This window comes from Taeniopygia guttata, chromosome 18 (genome assembly GCF_048771995.1).
Source record: "Taeniopygia guttata chromosome 18, bTaeGut7.mat, whole genome shotgun sequence".
Classification (NCBI taxonomy): Eukaryota; Metazoa; Chordata; class Aves; order Passeriformes; family Estrildidae; genus Taeniopygia; species Taeniopygia guttata.
Genome location: NC_133043.1, coordinates 4,953,478 through 4,971,452, shown reverse-complemented (window position 1 = coordinate 4,971,452; position 17,975 = coordinate 4,953,478). Strand labels below are relative to the sequence as shown.

General features: G+C 52.2%; 1 protein-coding gene across 1 annotated transcript in view; it reads left to right on the top strand.

Moving 5' to 3' along the window:
- STX8 (syntaxin 8) overlaps positions 1–17,975 on the top strand; it is an 80,202-nt gene that overhangs the window by 49,774 nt on the left and 12,453 nt on the right. Inside the window, exon 7 of the mRNA XM_030287139.4 lies at positions 629–730. Coding sequence (XP_030142999.1) covers positions 629–730 — 102 coding nt within the window. The remainder of the gene's footprint in view (positions 1–628; positions 731–17,975) is intronic.

Here is a 17,975-nt window from a genome sequence, read left to right as displayed (position 1 = left end):
TTACAGGAGGTTGAGGATGGCTTGGCTTCAAGTTTTCATTTCTCCTCTCTTAAAACTTGATGTAGGGGAAACTTTGCCCACTTTTGTTTTCCCAGAGGACCTTCTGGGCTGCAGGGAGAGCTGCCAGACCAAGAGTTCCAGGAGGGAACCAGGGCAGGACTTTGTGACCTCAGTGGTTGCGTGGTCAGGACTGCACTGAAGCCTTTGTGAAGATGGTGGATGTGCCTCAGTGAGGATGTCGTGACCAAGTGTTGAGATGCTGTTCCAGGGACTGAAATTCCAGATTTCCAATAGCTTAGGCACTAATTCCCTCACTTTGGCTCAGTGAGGGAATTCACCTCAGCTCTGTGGCTGCCATCATCCTGTACTCCCTGACTTCCCAGACTGATGCTGCTGTTTCAGGCTGTATTTCTTCCTCCACTTCAGGCTGTACTTTCTCCTCCACTCTTGCAGTGGAGCACTGCACTGGATCTGAAGTCTCTGGTGTGGTATCTCCCAGGATTTGGACCTTTCAGTGATGTGAGCACTGGGGGATGCAGCTGGTTCCATTCTGGAGCTTTCAGCAGGAGGGTGGCTGAGCTGGGGTGCTGTGGGCTCGGGTTTCATGTTCCTGTTCCTCTTTCCCCAGAGATCATCGACGACCTCACGAGCCTGGTGGAGAACACGGACGAGCGGCTGCGCAGCCAGACCCGGCACGTGAGGACGGTGGAGAAGAAATCGGCGTCCTGCGGTAGGGAAGGGCTGCAGCACAAATCACTCCATTCCAGGGCTGACAGGGCTAAAGAATAAAGCAGGGATTTATTCAAGGATCTCCTCCATGGATCCACCTTGGGCAGCACCAGAGCCCAGCCAGGGCTGCACCCAAATGACCCAAAATGGTCCCAAAATGCACGAGCGCTCCCGGGGGCTCTCCCTGGGATCAGTTCTGCTCCATTGGCACCTTGGAGTTCATTGTCCCATTCCAGCTTTAGCCCAGGCAGTCCCACCCTGCTTGTTTTTCTCTCTCCAGCCCACGGTGTTTGTGCTCCTGGGCTGAGATTTGGATCATTTGTCCTTGGTGCCCAGCTGGAGCAGGAATTGTTTTGTCTCCCTGCTCTGTGCAGAGAGCTCAGCATCCCCTCATGTGAAGCTCAGAACTGCACACCTAGGCAGCACAGAATGTGAAAAATACAAAAGCTAAAACTTAAGGCATCACAGGGCAGTTCTTCCCTGATGATGTGCAGTTATTAACTGTTGCTAATTGCTGTGCAATGCGCTCCCCCCCGAGGACAGCTTCTTTCAAAGGCACAAACCCCAGCACTCCAAACAGCTCCAGCAGGTCTGACTGCCTGTGCTGAAGGACTGGTGCAGTTAATTTCCTTGAGCCATTTGACTCCAGCCTTGCACAATGTCCTGATTGTACGAGATGGTTTGCAATTAGAGCGGTGCATGTTAATTAGCTTTACACAAACTTGCTACCAGCTCTCACAAAGCTGGCACAGCGGGGAGCGAGGCCGCAGGGGCGTTCCTGGGGTGTCCTGCAGGAATGAGCTCTCAACCCAGCAGCACTCAGAGCCTGCCAGGCACGAAATCCTCCCCGGTGACTCCTGCAGGGATGTGCAGGCTGCTGGAGCTGGACTGGCCTCCCTCTGCAGAGAGCCAAGCTCGGGCTTGGTCTCAGGTTTGGATGAAGGGCTGAGGGGTGGCAGCTCTGGCAGGACAGGAGGCTGTGGGTGGTGGCAGACATCGTGTGGGGAGAGTGACTGACTGAGGGGTGAAGTCCCTGGGGAGGTGGTGGCAGTTCAGTTCTGTGTCCGTGGTTTTTATCCTGCTAGAAAACTCACAGTGCTCTACAGAGTTTTGACTTACGGTCAGAAGTTGTTGAAATTTGGTTTCTGTAGCTCAGGAAAGAGAAAGCCGAGGGCTGATGTGGTCACAGCCTGCTTGTGGCTGGTGGGAGATTTCCTTCTGTGGAGTGAGGTTCTGGCTGCAGGAGCTCCCCAGCTTAGACTGGCAGTGAAGCATCTTTCCAGCACTGACAGTTCCAGGGATTTATTTGGTTCTCCATCAGTGATAACGTTTTGAAAGCTTGGTTGATGGAGGTCGATGAAAACCTGGGGCTTCTTCTGGAGGTTAAAGTTGACTTGTCAGAGTAATTTGTCTCCGAGTTCTCCCGTACCAACTGCAGATGGAATTAAAGGCGTGACTGTAGAGTTCATGACTGACTCTTTTATTTTAGATCTTGAATGTTGATGCAAGATGGATTTAATTTAAAACTACGTGCACTTGAATGATGCTGAGCACCCCTGTGTGCCTTTGGAGTCTCCCCTTAATTCCTGTGACTTTGTTTTCCTCACGAGTCCGGGGCAGCTCAGCGTGATACGGGGGTGGGCAGGGGATCAGTCCCGTGGGGTCCAGGAGGGATTTCTCCCCATTTTTATGTTCCTTGTGCAAGTGCAGCCCCAGACATGTTGCATGATGATAAGGCTGTCACTTTAACTCGGGAAGCCCATCCTGGGTGCCTGGGGAATTTCAGAGGAGGAGGAGGAGGATGGGAGAAGCGAAGGCTGGGAGGATCCTGGCCTGGATTCCTTGGGGGTGACCTCTCTCACCCTTTGCACATTGGAAAACATTTGGCTTTGGTGAGAAGTGCTGCCTCTGGTGCCTGTTCCCTCTGCTCCCATAGGTCTTCCTGTGTTTGCATAACAATTTGGGCATAAGTAAACAGCACATTGCCTCAGATGGCTGCTTCCTCCTGCCCAGGCGTGAGCTCTGGATCAGCAGTGCTGAGGACACAGGCTTTAATGGCATTCCTCCCGTCCCCTTTCCACCTTAGCCCTGGCACTGGGATGAACTGGTGCACTGGGATGAGGAATACCCTCCCTGTACACACGATTATCCCTGGAATGAGGCCAGGCAGCAGGAAGACTGGCACCTGCCAGGGGAGCCCATCAGAGTGCCTGTTCATCGTTTAAACTGATCAAATCTTCAGCAGCTCTTTGGGCTTGGTGTCTTACTCTGGATTTAAAGCAGGGTGAAGTGCTCAGGCCTCCCCCTTGCTCACCCTGTCCTTACCCAGACCCAGTTTCCACTCTGTTCCAGCATGTGGCTGGCAATGTGCTTTTCCCTCCTTTTTGAAATCCTGATGTCTTTTTATTTTCCTGATGAGTGCCTGTGCTGGAGCCACGGGCTGTGGACACAAGCGGAGCACGCTGGCTGGAATAATGGAATAATCCCTGTTTTACAAGCAGGAATGTAATGCATTCATGGGTGTGTCTTTGTTAGCAGCCAGCATAATCATAAAATCAAAGCAGTGCTGGTGAAGCCCAGCTTTAATCAATATTTCAACATCTCCCTCTCATGCAAACCTCGTTTCCAGCTGTGGGGGCCGTCCCAGCGCCCGCTGGCCTTTGGGCTGTGCCCTTGGCATCACCTGCCTGGCCCAGGAGCCGCCCCTGCCCGTCCTCAGGATGGCACAGGTTGTCCTGGCTGGGTTGTTTCACTCACACTTATTTTCAGTGCCGTTTTTCTGGCTGTGCCCAAGCTGCTGACAGCGCCGTGCCCAGGGAAGGCTGTCCTGAATCCCCAGTGGCCTTGGGCAGCCCCTCACTGGTGGCACTGGGAACTCCCAGGGGTTGCAGCGGAAGGAGAACCATGGGATGGACTCCAGCCTGCTGCATTTATGAAATTATTGTTGAAAATCATCAGTCATCCGCAGGCAAATGTTTGCACGCTGCCTGGCATTGTTTTCTCCCTTCCCAGTGAGTGCTGGGCATTAGGAGGGGTGCTGGGACATATAAGTTGCTTAGATTTGAGGAATTTGCACTGAGCTTTCACCAGAGTGCTCACACAGATCATCAGTCAAGTGTCAGGCTGCCTGGACCAGCCTTGCTCCAGGAATGGCTGCCTGCACAGTCCTGACTTTTCAGCCTCACCACTGGTGCTCTTGGGTTGGTTTGTCCTCTCTCTCCCAGTCTGGGCACCTTTAGGGCTTTCTGCAGAGTAACACTCACTAACCATTTCTCAATAACTCCTTTATTAGAGATTTTAACCCTTAGAACAGAACTACATTTAAAATTTTGCAAATAAATTGAAGTGTAATTAATGTAGAGATGCTGGGGTTTGGTGCTTTTGGGTAACTTTCCTCCCATCCTTGAGTTTTGTAGTGGGATTTTTGTTTGGTTATTTTCCATAGAGACACGAGCAGGCAGCTCCCTGCAGAGAGGATGGTTAAGCCAGGCTTTGGCTGTGATAAGAACATCCTCAAGTGTTTGTGTCTGGAGAAGCCAAGGGGATTTTGGTAGCTCCAGGCACAGCTGGCAGCCCTGTTGGCAGATGTGACCTATGCAGAGGTGGTTGCACCTCAGCTGTGCCATGTGTGGAGTCAGAAATGCTCTTCAGGTCCTGCTGAAGAATGAATTTTGGGGAGGGGATCTGGGCATTGCTGGTTCTACTTGGGAAGCCCATCCTGGCTGCCTGGGGAATTACTCCTGGTCCTACCCTGGTTCTCCTGCAGCCGGGGAGAAAAGCTGCTTCTGTTTCCTGGGGAAGCAACACAGAAAATTATGATTTTGGCACAGTAAAAACAGGCAAAAAAAATAGGGAGCTTTCATTTCTGATAGATGAGTCTGTGAGTCTGTGTCCATCCCCTTGTGAGCAGCAGACCACGTTCTCCCTGTGTGCATCCCCCTGCCCTCCCAGCAAAACGAGGAGAATGAGGAGCAGCCACAGCAAATCCCCTGTGGGGCAGGGCTGTGTCCTGCAGAGCAGCCCCGCTGCACAGAGCAGTTTTTCCTCCCTTTTTTCCTCCTGTTCCACAAGATGGCAATGCAATCTAACACCTCCTCAGCCCCAGGTGGAGGCTCTCACTCCCCTCTGCCTCCCTGCTAGCCAGGGCTGGGGGCTGCCAAAGGCAGGGTGTAAACTACATCAGAATAATCTGTACCAGGTGGGTTACTTTTTTTAATCTTACCAAAACACCTGAATTAAAACCAGAGCTTTGCTAAACCCATTAATTGGAGTTTTTGGGAGGTTTGGTTTGTTTTAAAACAGGGTAGCTTGGATTATATAAGGTTTCCTCTAGAAAATAATGATTCATGCAGGCTGGGGCCTTTTCCTGCCAGGTTCTGTGATCTCTCTGTTCTAAGTTTTGCTTATTTGTGCCACGGATTTAATTTGTTTCATAAATGACGATGGCAGCTGCTCAGGTTTGTTCCTCTGATGTATCCTGTGTGTTTAGATGAGCAAGTCCCCATCCATTTGTTTTTTGCTCGGTGGAGAGGAGGGGCTGGTTCAGTTGCCATGAAATCAGCCTTTCCTGCAATCTGACACTGATCTTCCTCCCGGTGCTGCCCTGACAACTGCACTGCTCTGAGTCACCTGTCCAGCCTCTGGTGGGATGAGATTTCTTGGCCTGGCAGCTCAGATCTTCTCCTGAGATGGGGCCCGTGCTGGTGGCAGTGTCCCCAGCCTGGTGCTCACCCCTGCAGTGCCCTCCAGCCAGCTCCTGGCCCTGCTCTGCCTCCTCTTCCTCCTCACACTCACTGTATTCACTCCTGAACTATTTGCTCCTGCTGAGGTGTTGGACTGGATTCTGGCCATGAAAGAGGATGGACCTAAGCAGCCATAATCAGGGTTTTTTTGTAAAAAAAGATGGTTTGGATTTGCTTTCAGACTCCCAGGTGGGAAGCACAGCATGTCCTGCTGCTGTCAGCTCTGTGTGTGCTGAGCAGGAAAAGATGGGACCTTCTGGGTCAGAGGATCCCTTCAAGATAAATTTCTGAGAACAAGCTTGTTTTTTCCCCCCCATTACTCCTATTGGAAGGCTGAAATGGTCATAAACTTATTTCCAGCCTGGACCTGTCAGGGACACTTCATGATGTCCACGTGCAGCCCTTGTTCTGCTGTCCTGAATAGTTCTTCCCTCTTTTTTATTTTATATTAAATGTGTGTGTCCAAGAGATCACTCAGTGTGCCCTCCCAGCTTTTGTTTTGCAGGGCTGAACAAGTGTCTTTACATTTTAATCTCCTAAATTAATCTCTTTACTGCCAAGTCTTTTTTTTTTTACACTTCTTCCTACTTAAACCTTTTGGGTGTTTAAGCACAGGAAGCAAGTGCAGCATCCCTGGAGCCTTCTCACAGCTCTGGGTTTCTGTAAACCCTGTAGCCCGGCTTGTCCAGCAGCTCCAGCTCTTCTCTGGCTGTTGGAAATGCTGCAAGTCCAGCATGTTGATGCCTCAGTCATTTTGGTTTTGAGCTGTTTGCTTGGGCCTTTCTCACTCTTGAACATTTTCCACTCAAGTTAATTTTGTTTCCAACTCACAGCAAAAACTATTGTTTATCCTCAGAGCGTGGCTTCCTCTCCCATCCCATGGAATTTCAGCCTTCCTCCATTCATCTTCACAGTTACCCATTTTTTCCCTCATCCAGTCCCAGCTTTCCTGTGTGCTGGTGCTGCTTTCCAGCTTTGTGTCAGCAGCAGATTTCATTAGCACACTTACTGCTTGTGCCAAGGTCATTAATAAAAACATTTAATAAGATCAGCCTGCTGACCATTCCTGGAGGAGCTCTGCCAGTGACCTCCATCCATTCTGATCCTTCTTTCAACGCCACTTCCCCTTTCACCAGTTTCCTGCCCTTCCAGCTCTGCTAATCCCCAGTTTTTCATTTCAGGATTTCCCATGTGGGGCTGTATCACTTTGCTGAAGTCTGTGTGGGTAGGATCCGTCTCACTTGCTTTGTCTAGAAAATTCATTATCTGACCAGCTAACCTGGTTAGCTCTGTATGATCTGATCTCCTCTCGGTGCACTCCCAGTGTTTTCTACCCTCTTTAATTTTTGTTTCATGTTCTAATTAGCCTTGGTTTGCTCTGGAGCCTCCATCCTGCCCTGGTTGCTCAGACAGGCCTGGGGTTGCTCACAGCTGTTTCTTCCTTCCCTTTTGTGGGTGCTGCACTTCCCCTCTGGTTCTGGAGGGATCCCTAATTTTGGGATAATAATTTTGGGATATATGTCCTGGCTAAGGCTCAGTGTGGAGGGAGGGGCTGGGTGCATCAGTCCTGCCCTCATTCCTGATTTTAACGACACCCCAGAGTGGCATTTGTGGGGCTGGGCTGTGAGATGTAAATCAGGCAGAGGTTGAAGCCTGGAGCAGTGAAATGCCATCCCTCCCCATCAGGAGGCAGGCAGAGGGGGAGCAAAAGGCAATAGAGATCTTCTTAATTACATTTGCATATGCAGCTGTTCAAACAGACTGAACTTCATCAGTGCCTGTTCATACCTATCAGGAGATTTAGAGCAGCTGTTGTCAACCCACGGAGTGGGATCCTACAAATCTGGTGATGAAATAAGCCCCTGGGCACCCTGCTCACCCAAGCTGTCCGTCACTGCAAAAGGCCAAGCAGTTAATTGGATTTCAATATTGAAGAAGTGGAATTGTGTGAAACATCCAAGCGCGACTGCTTACAGCCTGGTTTCCAAGGATACATGTTGCAGAATTAAATCATTAATTTATATTTCTGAAAACAGTGATGAAATGTGTTAATTTGTACATTACCAAAGAGGCTCAAACTTGCCTCCTTCTGCTTTTTCTTTCCTAATGTGCTCAATGACAAAATAATTGCTCTTCCTGATCTGGAGCTGAAATACAACGGTGTTCAGGCTCGGGGATTTCGTGCCACGTTAAAACCTAAACTAGGGGGGAAATCATCTGGGTTAAACGTTTGTAGCAATTCCTGCAACTGAAATTCTGCCTTCACCTTTGGCTCCCAAATGCTGAGCCTTTTGCAGCCTCCCTTGGTGGCGTTCTCCTGCATCCCCCGAGCCAGGGCCGTGCTGAGCACGCAGTGCTGGGCAGAGCGAGGGTCCAGCATCTGGAATTCTGCTTCCCAAGCCCCAGGCACTGCAGGGACACAACAATGCATGGAGGATGTGGTCAGTGGGGAAATTAGTCTGCTAGGGACAAGCAGTTATGTTGTCTCTTCAGGGCTTTGTGAGATGCATGGAGGATGCTGATCCCACCAGAATCCGGGGATATAAATCAACAGGGGCTGGGATCTCAAATATTTCTCGTGTTGCAAAAGTGCAGTAGGATTCCTGCCATGGTGCCAGTGGACTGGAAGAGAAGGGCAGTAAGAAAGCCCTGCCCTTGTGGGGGACTGCTCAGGTCTGGGGCCAGGGGGGCATTCTGGTGTTGCTTTAGGAAATGTCTCGACTTAAGGTGAAAATCAAGATTTTTGTGCAGCCCTGGGATGATACCTTCAATACCACTGCCACCTGGGCTACCTGTCTGCTTGCCCGAGGCTCCTGGTGGCTCTGCCCCCTGTGCTCAGTGTCACACAGAGGGGATGGCTGCTGGGTGTCACACGGGGGTGACAGGGGCTCGCACTGCAGCTGCTGTGCCATCCCTGGAGCTGCTGTTTGCAGGGACTTCCACACCAGAGCAGTGGCACTGGAATGTCACTCCTGTGAGCCAGCCCAGCTGGACCTGCTGGCAGGAATGCTCTCGTGCCCAGCTCTGGGCTGGAACTGGAGCCTGTCTGGGGAGGCTTGTTTCTGCTGCAGGATGACCAGCCTGTGCCAGTGGCTTTGCTGTGACGTGCCAGCGGGTTCTGGGCTCTGTAGGTGTGGGGTTGTGGCTGGTGGGGCAGTGGCTGCATTGAGGCTGTGCTGCACCACGGCCCCAGATGGATTGTGACACACAGTAGCTCCTGTGCAATGCTTATCTCCTAAACATTCAACAAGCCTGCACCAGAACATTGCTCTTTTGGCAAGGAGAACAGCACCACTAGCTCTGCTTCAGTGGAAACTTCATTTTGCGAGCCGTGCTTTCTGAATCCGTCTGGTTATTCCATTTATCTGCAAGATGCATTGGGAAAACTTGGAAAACTTGGCTCTAATGTGCAGTAGCCTTTTGAGGGAGATGCTGCAGGCTTGCACCTCACCCTTGGGTCGCTGTGTGCTGATAATTAATTCTGTTTGTCACTGGGGCTGAGGGAAGCAGGGGATGGTGCGGGGTGTCCCCAGCATCTCCTTCCCACCCCTCCTCTGCAAACATCTTCCCCTCGATGCTTTCTTTTGTCAGAAGCCTGAAAGAATACACTTATTGTAAACTTCTATCTGCTTCCACTGAGGGGACAGTTTTATAGAATACAGACGCTGCCTGCTGGGATTTTTATGGCCTATAGTTTTCTCAGCAAATGGTTTAGAGCACAAGTTGGCTGGGCTGGAATGACCTTCTCTTGTTCATTAACTGTCTGTTGAAAAATCTGCGTGTGGTGGTAGTCAGAGAGCCCTGACTGGGGTTATTTTAGGTGGTGCAGGGAGGTCTGGGCCTTTCCTTCCCTCCTCATTATCACGCAGCAGAGGCTGCTTAGGGCCTGGTTTATTTACCTAATAAACTGCCTCTTTATCGTCTAGGAAATGCTCACATTTTTCAGCCAAGAAATCCTAGTAACAGGCAAACAGAGGTCTAGCAGTCAGGTCTGGGGAAACAACAAAATGAAGGTCAGCTAATATTGCTGTTATTCTCTTTCCTGGTGGCCATGACAGCAGGGGTGGTTTATTTGAAGATCCCAGACTCGTAGTCATTGTTGGTCTCCCGAGCATGGGAGGCTGTGCCAACACTTGGGATATTAATGTATTCCACAGATCAGTCAATGAGGAATTCCTCCGCACTCCTTTCTTTGGAAAAAAAAGGGAAAAAAACCTCTTCTCCCCCCTTCCCCCTTCTCCCCACACTTTGTTTGCCGAGGCTTTGTCCGTGGGGTGCTGCTGGGCATCCCTAATGAGGCTGGCAGGGGTTGATTGGGGATGGAGCCGGCTGTGGCTGCTGCTCAGGGGACACAGCCCAGGTGTGGGCAGGGACAGGGGGCAGGAGGAAGGAGCAGCCTCACCTGGGGCACACAGGGCTCCCCGCTGGAGGAAATCCTGCCCCGTCCCCCTGTGCCTCAGCGCTCCCCAAGTGTCCAGCCCAGCCCCCTGAGTGTCCAGCCCAGCCCCCTAAGTGTCCAGCCCAGCTCAAGTGTCCAGCCCAGCCCCCCGAGTGTCCAGCCCAGCTCCCTGAGTGTCCAGCCCAGCTCACTGAGTGTCCAGCCCAGCCCCCCAAGTGTCCAGCCCAGCTCCCCAAGTGTCCAGCCCAGCCCCCCAAGTGTCCAGCCCAGCTCACTGAGTGTCCAGCCCAGCCCCCCAAGTGTCCAGCCCAGCTCCCCAAGTGTCCAGCCCAGCCCCCCAAGTGTCCAGCCCAGCTCCCTGAGTGTCCAGCCCAGCTCCCTGAGTGTCCAGCCCAGCCCCCCAAATGTCCAGCCCATCTCCCCGAGTGTCCAGCCCAGCTCCCAGGGCTGCCAGGGCAGGGTTGGGATCTCCTGGGCAGGAACGCCAGGCAGCTCGGCCCTGATGGTAACAGAGCGGCCTTGGTGGGACGGGTGTGCCGAGGCTTAAAGCTGGGCTCCTGAGGAGACAATTCCCCCAAAATAATGCCAGGGATCAGGCAAAGGCATCCAGGCAAGTTTTTTTATAGGTAGCAGGAATTGTACTTATGTATTTTTTAATATATTCTTTGATCCCTCATGGAAATGTTAATGAGATGAAAACTCTTAAGGAGCTCTCCAGACACTGCCCAGCCCTGGAGAAGGCTGGGGTGGAACACAGCCCCTCTGAGGCTCTGACACACAAGCAGCCCCTTTGTTCCCTGCTCTGTCCCAGAGACCGGCTGAGGAGGCCGGGACAGGGCCGGGATTGCCACTGGGAGCAGGAAAATCCCTGCAGGGGCAGCTCCCAGGCCGGGCTGCCGGGGCGTTGTGTTGGAATCTGTGCTATCGATGATTCCCAGATTGTAAAAGTCTCTGTCTGTCAGCCCCATTGCCAAAGCAGAAGCCATAATTCGTCTGTGCTGTTTCAAGGTTGTTTATTCTGTTTATCTCTAACATGTTCTGCTGCCCTGCCGCAGCTCTGTCCTGCAGGGCAGCGTGTGGGGCTCTGCCCTCAGTGGGATGTTACAAACATTAAATACCACAAACTACCTGTGCTGGATTTACAATAATGTGCCAATATCTGTCACCTACGTTGGACAGTGTGTCCCCAGCCTAAACCAACAGAAAAATGCCAACACCACAGTGAAACATGGAGGGCATGAAGAAGGAGAAAAAGGACAAGACACACCCAATTTCCTCCATCTTGTCCCCTTTAGACCCTTATCTAGAATCCTAAAATTTAACTTTTGCACCCATGCCACACTTAATTATTACTTATATCAAACACTCAGAGCTTGTAATTCATCCTGTAAGATTGAAAACTCCTCTCCATGGACAGAGATCACAGCCAGTGTCTCTGGGGGCTCTGTCCAGGGGGGTTCCTGACCCCTGCCAGGGTCCCAGGGCAGCCAGGGCAGCCAGAGGGATGCCCTGGACTCCCACAGCATTGGAAGTGCAGGCACAGCATTTCACTGGCCTGTACCCCTTGGCTGCTTGTTTCTGCTTGCCTGGGAGAAGACAAGTGCTTTGCACAGCACAGTGTGTGCCATGAGGGGTAGATTTTGGACATCACAGGTGTATTTGCAAAACTGTCCAAATCTACCAGATTCAGGGAGTTTGGAAAGTAGAACCTGTCCAGAAGGGAGACTACTCCTGGCTTTAGGGCTTCTCCCTGGGCTTGGAGATTTTATTTAGCTCTGAGGTTTTGCAGGGCTGGATGTCTTAGTTCTACTGCAGAGTTTATAAAGTCTTGGGGATCCCAGCAGACAATGTTTTGTGTTTAGCTCTAGAGAATTAGCAATGTGACAGTGCTGCTAAAAAGCTTTGGAAAAGCACCTTGTTGGAGCCAAAATGACTCATTCCTGCTAGAAAAGCAGCAAATGTTTTTCTGGCATTTAAGTAAAATGCAAAAATATTCATTTCCCACCTTGATATTGAATTAAAGGCTCAAAAGTGAGGGGAAAAAGCCCCGTGTTTAGGCCTTCTAGAAAAACAGCAGCAGTGCCAAATGATTCATGCTGGGTATTTTACAGCATGGGGCAAGGCAGTGCCATAAACAGGAACATTCCCAGTTTCCTGAGATGAGATGATGGGATTTCTTCCTGTGAATCGTGCATTCTGTTTTCAGACCCAGAAACACTCCATTTGGCACGGTGTGTTTGGACAGGACACCCAGATCCCTTGAATTGGCTGTAGGTTTGCAGCTGATCTCCAGCTCTTGTCAGACCTGCAGGTCTGGGTGGGGCATGTGGGGAGCAGTGGCTCCCCAGACTTCCCACTGCACCTCAGCCCTTTGCTGGAATTAGAATTCCTTCATTTCTGCACCTTCCCCAGTGTCACTGCTGCTGCTTTATTTGTTACTGTGCTAATCACAGCGTTATTCACATTTTCTTGGTGACTCTGCCATCTCCTCTGAGCTGTGTCCATGTTCATCGTTAAGTGGTTTCATTGTTTGCCATCACCTTTGGTATTTGGGAGCTGCTGTTTGCTCTGGCTCTGGATGCAGCTGTGCCCGTGAATGCAGGATAAGCTCACTCCTCCCCTGAGCTCCTCTGTCCTTTTTGGAGCATTCACAGCAGATTTGTGTGCGAATTTTAGTGGCTAACGGAGAAACTGTCTTGGACAGGAATATCTGGGGTTGGGATCAGCCAGCCCAGCCCAGTGATGAGAAGCTGTTCCTGTGCCAGGCTGCTCCACTGGGACTCTGCCACTGGATTTGCTCAGGCCAGAGTGTGTCCAGGGAGCTGCTGTGCTGTGTCCCTGCAGCAGAGCCAGGCTGGAGGGCTTCGGGCTCTCTGAAATCAGGAGCTGCTGAATGGAGCTGAACAGTCTGTGCTGTGCAAGCCCTGAGCAGACAGGGAGAGCTGAGTTCAGCAGCTGCCCAAAATCCTGGCTGGGAGGCCCTGGCAAGGCTGTGGCTGCCCTGGATCCCTGGCAGTGCCAAGGCCAGGGCTGGAGCAGCCTGGCACAGTGGGAGGTGTCCCTGCCATGGCAGGGGTGGGAATGAGCTTTAAGGTCCCTTCACACCCAAAGCACTCTGTGATCCCAGGGTGCCCAGCCTGGCTCCCCTTACAAAGCCACGCTGTATTTTGGCTGCCAGAGGAGCGCTGGAGATCATTTTCCCAGGAAGGAAGAGCAGAAGTGACTCTCCTCTGCTGCTGTGTGAATGAAGATCCAAGTGGTGCTGGTGGCTTTTTGGTGGCCGTCTTTTGTCCTGCCAATTCTGGCAGCAAGGACACAGTTCAGTCACCAGAAGGATTGGAACTGGGAGTATTTAGGCGTGAAGTGGCCTGGAGGGTGAGGTGGCAGCTCCCAGGAGGGAATGGTAGGTAGGTGGGCACTCAGGTATTTTTATGGGATGTGACTGAGTGAGATTTACAGCAGACAAGTTCCAGTCGTCTGCTTCCTGCTTGGCTTGGCACAGGCACACAGAGCCCAGCGTGAGCTGAGCCTGGCTGTGCCTGGGCTCTGCTCAGTGCCTGTGCTGGGGGCTGGCTCACCTGAGAGCCCCAGACAGTGGGGGCACCCCATCTCCTTTTCACACCTTCAGAAACGGGGATCAGGGGGCAGGAAATGTGTTATTTCTGCTCTTGGGTCTTCAGAGAATTACTGAAGGGTTTGGATTGGAAAAGGCACCTTAATTCCCACCCAGTGCCACCCCTGCCATGGCAGGGACACCTCCCACTGTCCCGGGTGCTCCAGCCTGGCCTTGGGCACTGCCAGGGATCCAGGGGCAGCCACAGCTGCTCTGGGCACCTGTGCCAGGGCCTGCCCACCCTCACAGAGGACAGTTTGTTCCTAATTTCCCATCTAACCCTACCCTCCTTCAGTTTAAGGCCATTCCTTGTGTCCTGTCCCTCCATCCTTTGTCCCCAGTCCCTCTCCAGCTCTCCTGGAGCCCCTCAAGGCTCTGGAAGGAGCTCTGAGCTTCCCTGGAGGCTCCTCCAGGCTGAAGAACCCCAGCTCTCTCAGCAGGAGTACTTAGCCTTGTGCTTTCTCTTCAGAGCTGCCCCACCATGCAGCTCCCAGGCAGGTGAGCCCTTCTGCCAGGCTGGCCACTGGGTTTGTGCAGTTTATCCTTTTAGGTACCAGGGTGAAACCCTCCCTGGTGCTGGAGTTTCTTTTGCTGGAACCAGACTGCACTTCAGGAGCCCCGAGCTGTCTAACTTCTTGCATAAGAGATTTGCTTTGAGAAGTTTCTAAAGACATCTCTGATAAAAATACCACAGGTAGGAGGGAGAGCTCTGGGCACACTCACCTTCTCTAGTGTGCTGGAGTTACACCCTTGGCTTTATTTAGCTCCAGAAAAAGGGGGGTGTAATTCTGCAGATAATGGAGGGCTGCTGAGTAATGCTGTATAGACTGCTGTTAAACCCAGAGCCTCTTGTTACATGAACTGTTCCAGCCCTGTCTGAACAGCCTCTCCCAGAACCTCTCGCTCCTGACGGTGCCATGAGCTGGCAAAAAGTCAGGATTGCTGCCAGCTCTGCCAGTGCTGCAGGCAGTGAATCCCCACATCAGGGCATCCCCGGGCTCTGCCAGGCCATGGTGAGTGCAGGGAGGGACATCTCACCCCTCCTGTGGGGCATCTTCCGTGGGGCATCTCCCCTCTGCCATGGGCATCTCCCCTCTCCATGGGCATCTCCCGTGGGGCATCTCACCCCTCCTGTGGGGCATCTGCCATGGGCATCTCCCCTCTGCCATGGGCATCTCCCCTCTCCATGGGCATCTCCCCTCTCCATGGCAGCCAGACCCCGCTGGGGTCTCAAAGCCCCAGGAGCACAGAGCTGCTGCTCTCCTGCCACAACGGGACTATTCCCCTTTTTTGGGTTGCAGGAGCTGCAGTGTGGGTTGGATTTGTTTGGGTTGTTGCTCCTCTCCCCTGCCCTCGGGGGCTCTGGGCAATGCTCTGGGTGATGCTGCTGGCCCCGGTCTCCCTCCAAAGCTGCTGGGGGTTTTCTGAGCAGTTGTTTTAGCATGAGCTGCTGGCTTGCTAACGCTGCTGAAACTTCTTCCCCCGTAAAAAAATTTTTGACCTTATCTTCCTTTTTGGTGGAGGGAAGAGCTAAGTGGAAGTTCATTGGGAAATGAATATTTAATGGTGCCAGGGAAGGTTCCTGATGGCAGTGGATGCTGGAGCTGGTAATGAATGTGCACTATCCGGGCCGGGGGGATTTGGGGTGTGAATTTCCCAGGGTCTAATCATCTCATAAAGCTGCTGAGTGTGACTCCTTCCCCAGTAATCTACTTAACTCAGCCATTTAGCCCTCCTCTTGCCTTGCAGGAGAATGAAGCTCCCAGGTTGTTTGCATGACAAGCAGCCGGATTGTCTGGGCTCCGAGGAAGATGCTGGGAGTTAATTGGAGCAGCTGGACTTGGTGGATTCCCATGTTCACTGGCAGGCTGGCTGAGGAGCAGAGCTTTTATGGGCAGCACTAGTCCAGGCTGCACCACGTGTTTTGATAGCTAAAACACTTTTAAAAAAAAGTCTTGCCTTCCAAAGGATGTTTTTCTCCACCAGAACTAATCTTGAGGGAAAATGATGTTTGGTAGCTCTAAAATTATTGGATTTGCAGATAGAAACTGCTGTGTTAATGGCAGCTACTGACTGATGACCAAAGCAGCTAACTGGGAGATGTTCTTGGCAGCTGGTCCTGCTAAAAACCTCCCCTCAAAGCCATGAAAACCACAGCGAACAATATCAAAATAACAAAAAAAAAAAAAAAAAAAAAGCTGCTAGTAAGCAGAAACTAATCACTGCATCCGCCTCTTCATTATAAAATTAAGGATGCTCCATTAGAAGTGTTGCCTTTTAAATTTTATTAGGATTCCCTCCCACCAAACCTTGATTGTCCTAAAAATAAAAGGATAAGCATCCTTTCATCTCTGTTTTTAATTTGCCTCCTCCTCAAGCCAAACACTGTGAGTAAAATTCCTGCTTGGAGATGGGCTCTGTGATACGTGGTCAGCCTGTGCTGGCCTGGATGGGAGCAGAGGCAGAGAGAGGCTGAAACACTGGATAAACCGTACAGATTTTATTTAAATTACTGTGTTCTGTGGCTTGCTTGAAATCAAACCCTGCCAGGTTCTCCCTGCAGTCCCCGTGGCTTGCACCTAATACACGTTTCATTATAACTTGCAGATGACTTTATTCCTGCTGAATGCTGGTGTGCAGCCTGGAGCTTTTGAAGTGATCGAGGCAGGAGCTGATGAAACCTCGAAAAAAGATTCTTCCAGCATGGCTTGAGAGTCACTCAGGCACAGCCCTGGCGGGGTGGCAGCAGGCAGCAGTTGGTGTCACTTGTCCCCTCGGTGGCCCAGGGCTGGGGTCACCTTGGAGAGCTGCTGGTGCTGGCAGCGCAGGGAGTCTCTTGTGGGTGTCTCACCCCTGTTCTGCTCTCCAGCTGCCACAAACATGGGTGCAGAAGTTGGGGTTCAGCTCCAGCTTCTTAAAATTGAGCTGGTTTGATTTTCCTGGTTTCCAGCCTGTTTTGGATGCCGCACATCACAAGCACAGACTGGTGTGGGCTGGAAGGAACCTTGAAGATTTCCTGTTCCACCCAGCCGTGGGCAGGGACAGGGACACCATCCCAGGGTGCTCCATGGCCTGGCTTTGGACACCTCCGGGATCCAGGGCTGTGTGCTGCTCTGCCCCTGTGCTGGACGGGTCAGAGCTCCCAGGAGAGCTCAGAGCCCTGCTGGAGCAGCCCATCCATCCCTGGCCTCGGGCTCCTGGGAAGCAGCCTTGGAGCAGGGCTGGACAGCCCAGGCCGAGTGCTCCACCTGGGGCACTTCTCCAGTCCTCGCCCGAGGGGCTTTGCTCCAGTTCCCAGTGGGAATGGCTGCAGCAGGTGGAGCCCAGCTGAGCACAGCTGGAGCTGCTGGGCTGCAGGGTCCTGTCTGTGGGGCAGCCCCAGGGCTCTCCCTGCTGCCCCACGCCTTTGGTAGCACAGCACCCACACGATCCGTGCTTTTCATGAGGAAAGATGGACGTGAAAAATCATTTATGTAAACTCGTTGAGCTGGAGAATCAGAATGAAATCCGTGTTGCAATTCCAAAAGTGCATGGAAAGGCATATTTGTTTTGTGACTCAGAAAGACGTCGTTGGTTTAGGAGTGTAATTTTAGCAGAATTGTATCACTTGGTTTGAGTTAGTGCTTTGCAGACAGCAGAGTCCTCAAAACAACGTAAAATCTGCGGGATAAATGGGGATCTTCCCAATCAGAGCCCACATGGAGTTGGTGGGAAGCTTTCCTAGGCAGCATTTTCTCTGCACTGCAGATCCCCTTCCTTTGGAGCCCATCCTCAGATCTGGGGTGGGAAATGGGGACTATCAGAGCTGGCAGGAGCAGAACCTTCCTGCATCCATGGTTGATCCATGGCATCCTCCAGGCCTGGGGTGGGAAATAGGGGCTGGCAGAGCTGGCAGGAGCAGAACCTTCCTGCATCCATGGTTGATCCATGGCATCCTCCAGGTCTGGGGTGGGAAATAGGGGCTGGCAGAGCTGGCAGGAGCAAGCAGAACCTTCCCGAAGCCGTGGCTGATCCATGGCATCCACGGAGCCTCCCGGGAGCAGGGCAGGGCTGGAGGTGAGCCCAGCTCAGTTCCATGCCCCTGGTGCTGCCAGCCCTGGAGCAGGGAGCTGGGGGTGCCAGGGTTCCAGCCTGGGACCCCCAGGAACATCCCTGCTCTTCATCCCCCACCTCCTGCTGGCCACGCTCCCCCTCCCGTGCCGGGCATTGTGGGGGGCTGCGTGCTGGGCTAAACATTCCCTTTCTTCTGTCGGCCCAGGGACTGCCACTTCCCTAATTGTGGATTCTTTTAGTTAATTGGGAGTGTTTGGAAACGCCTTGCACCTCAGCAGGGCTCAGTCCTGCGGGGTGCCAGGGGCTTTGTTCCCCGGCCAGCAGAGCACTTCAGCCTGGCTCTGAGAACACTCTACAGGCTGGAATTAGCTCATTGATTTCGGGGCACTGAAGGGTTGTGCCAATACCAAATTTCTTCCAATGATCCCAGCTCTAACAG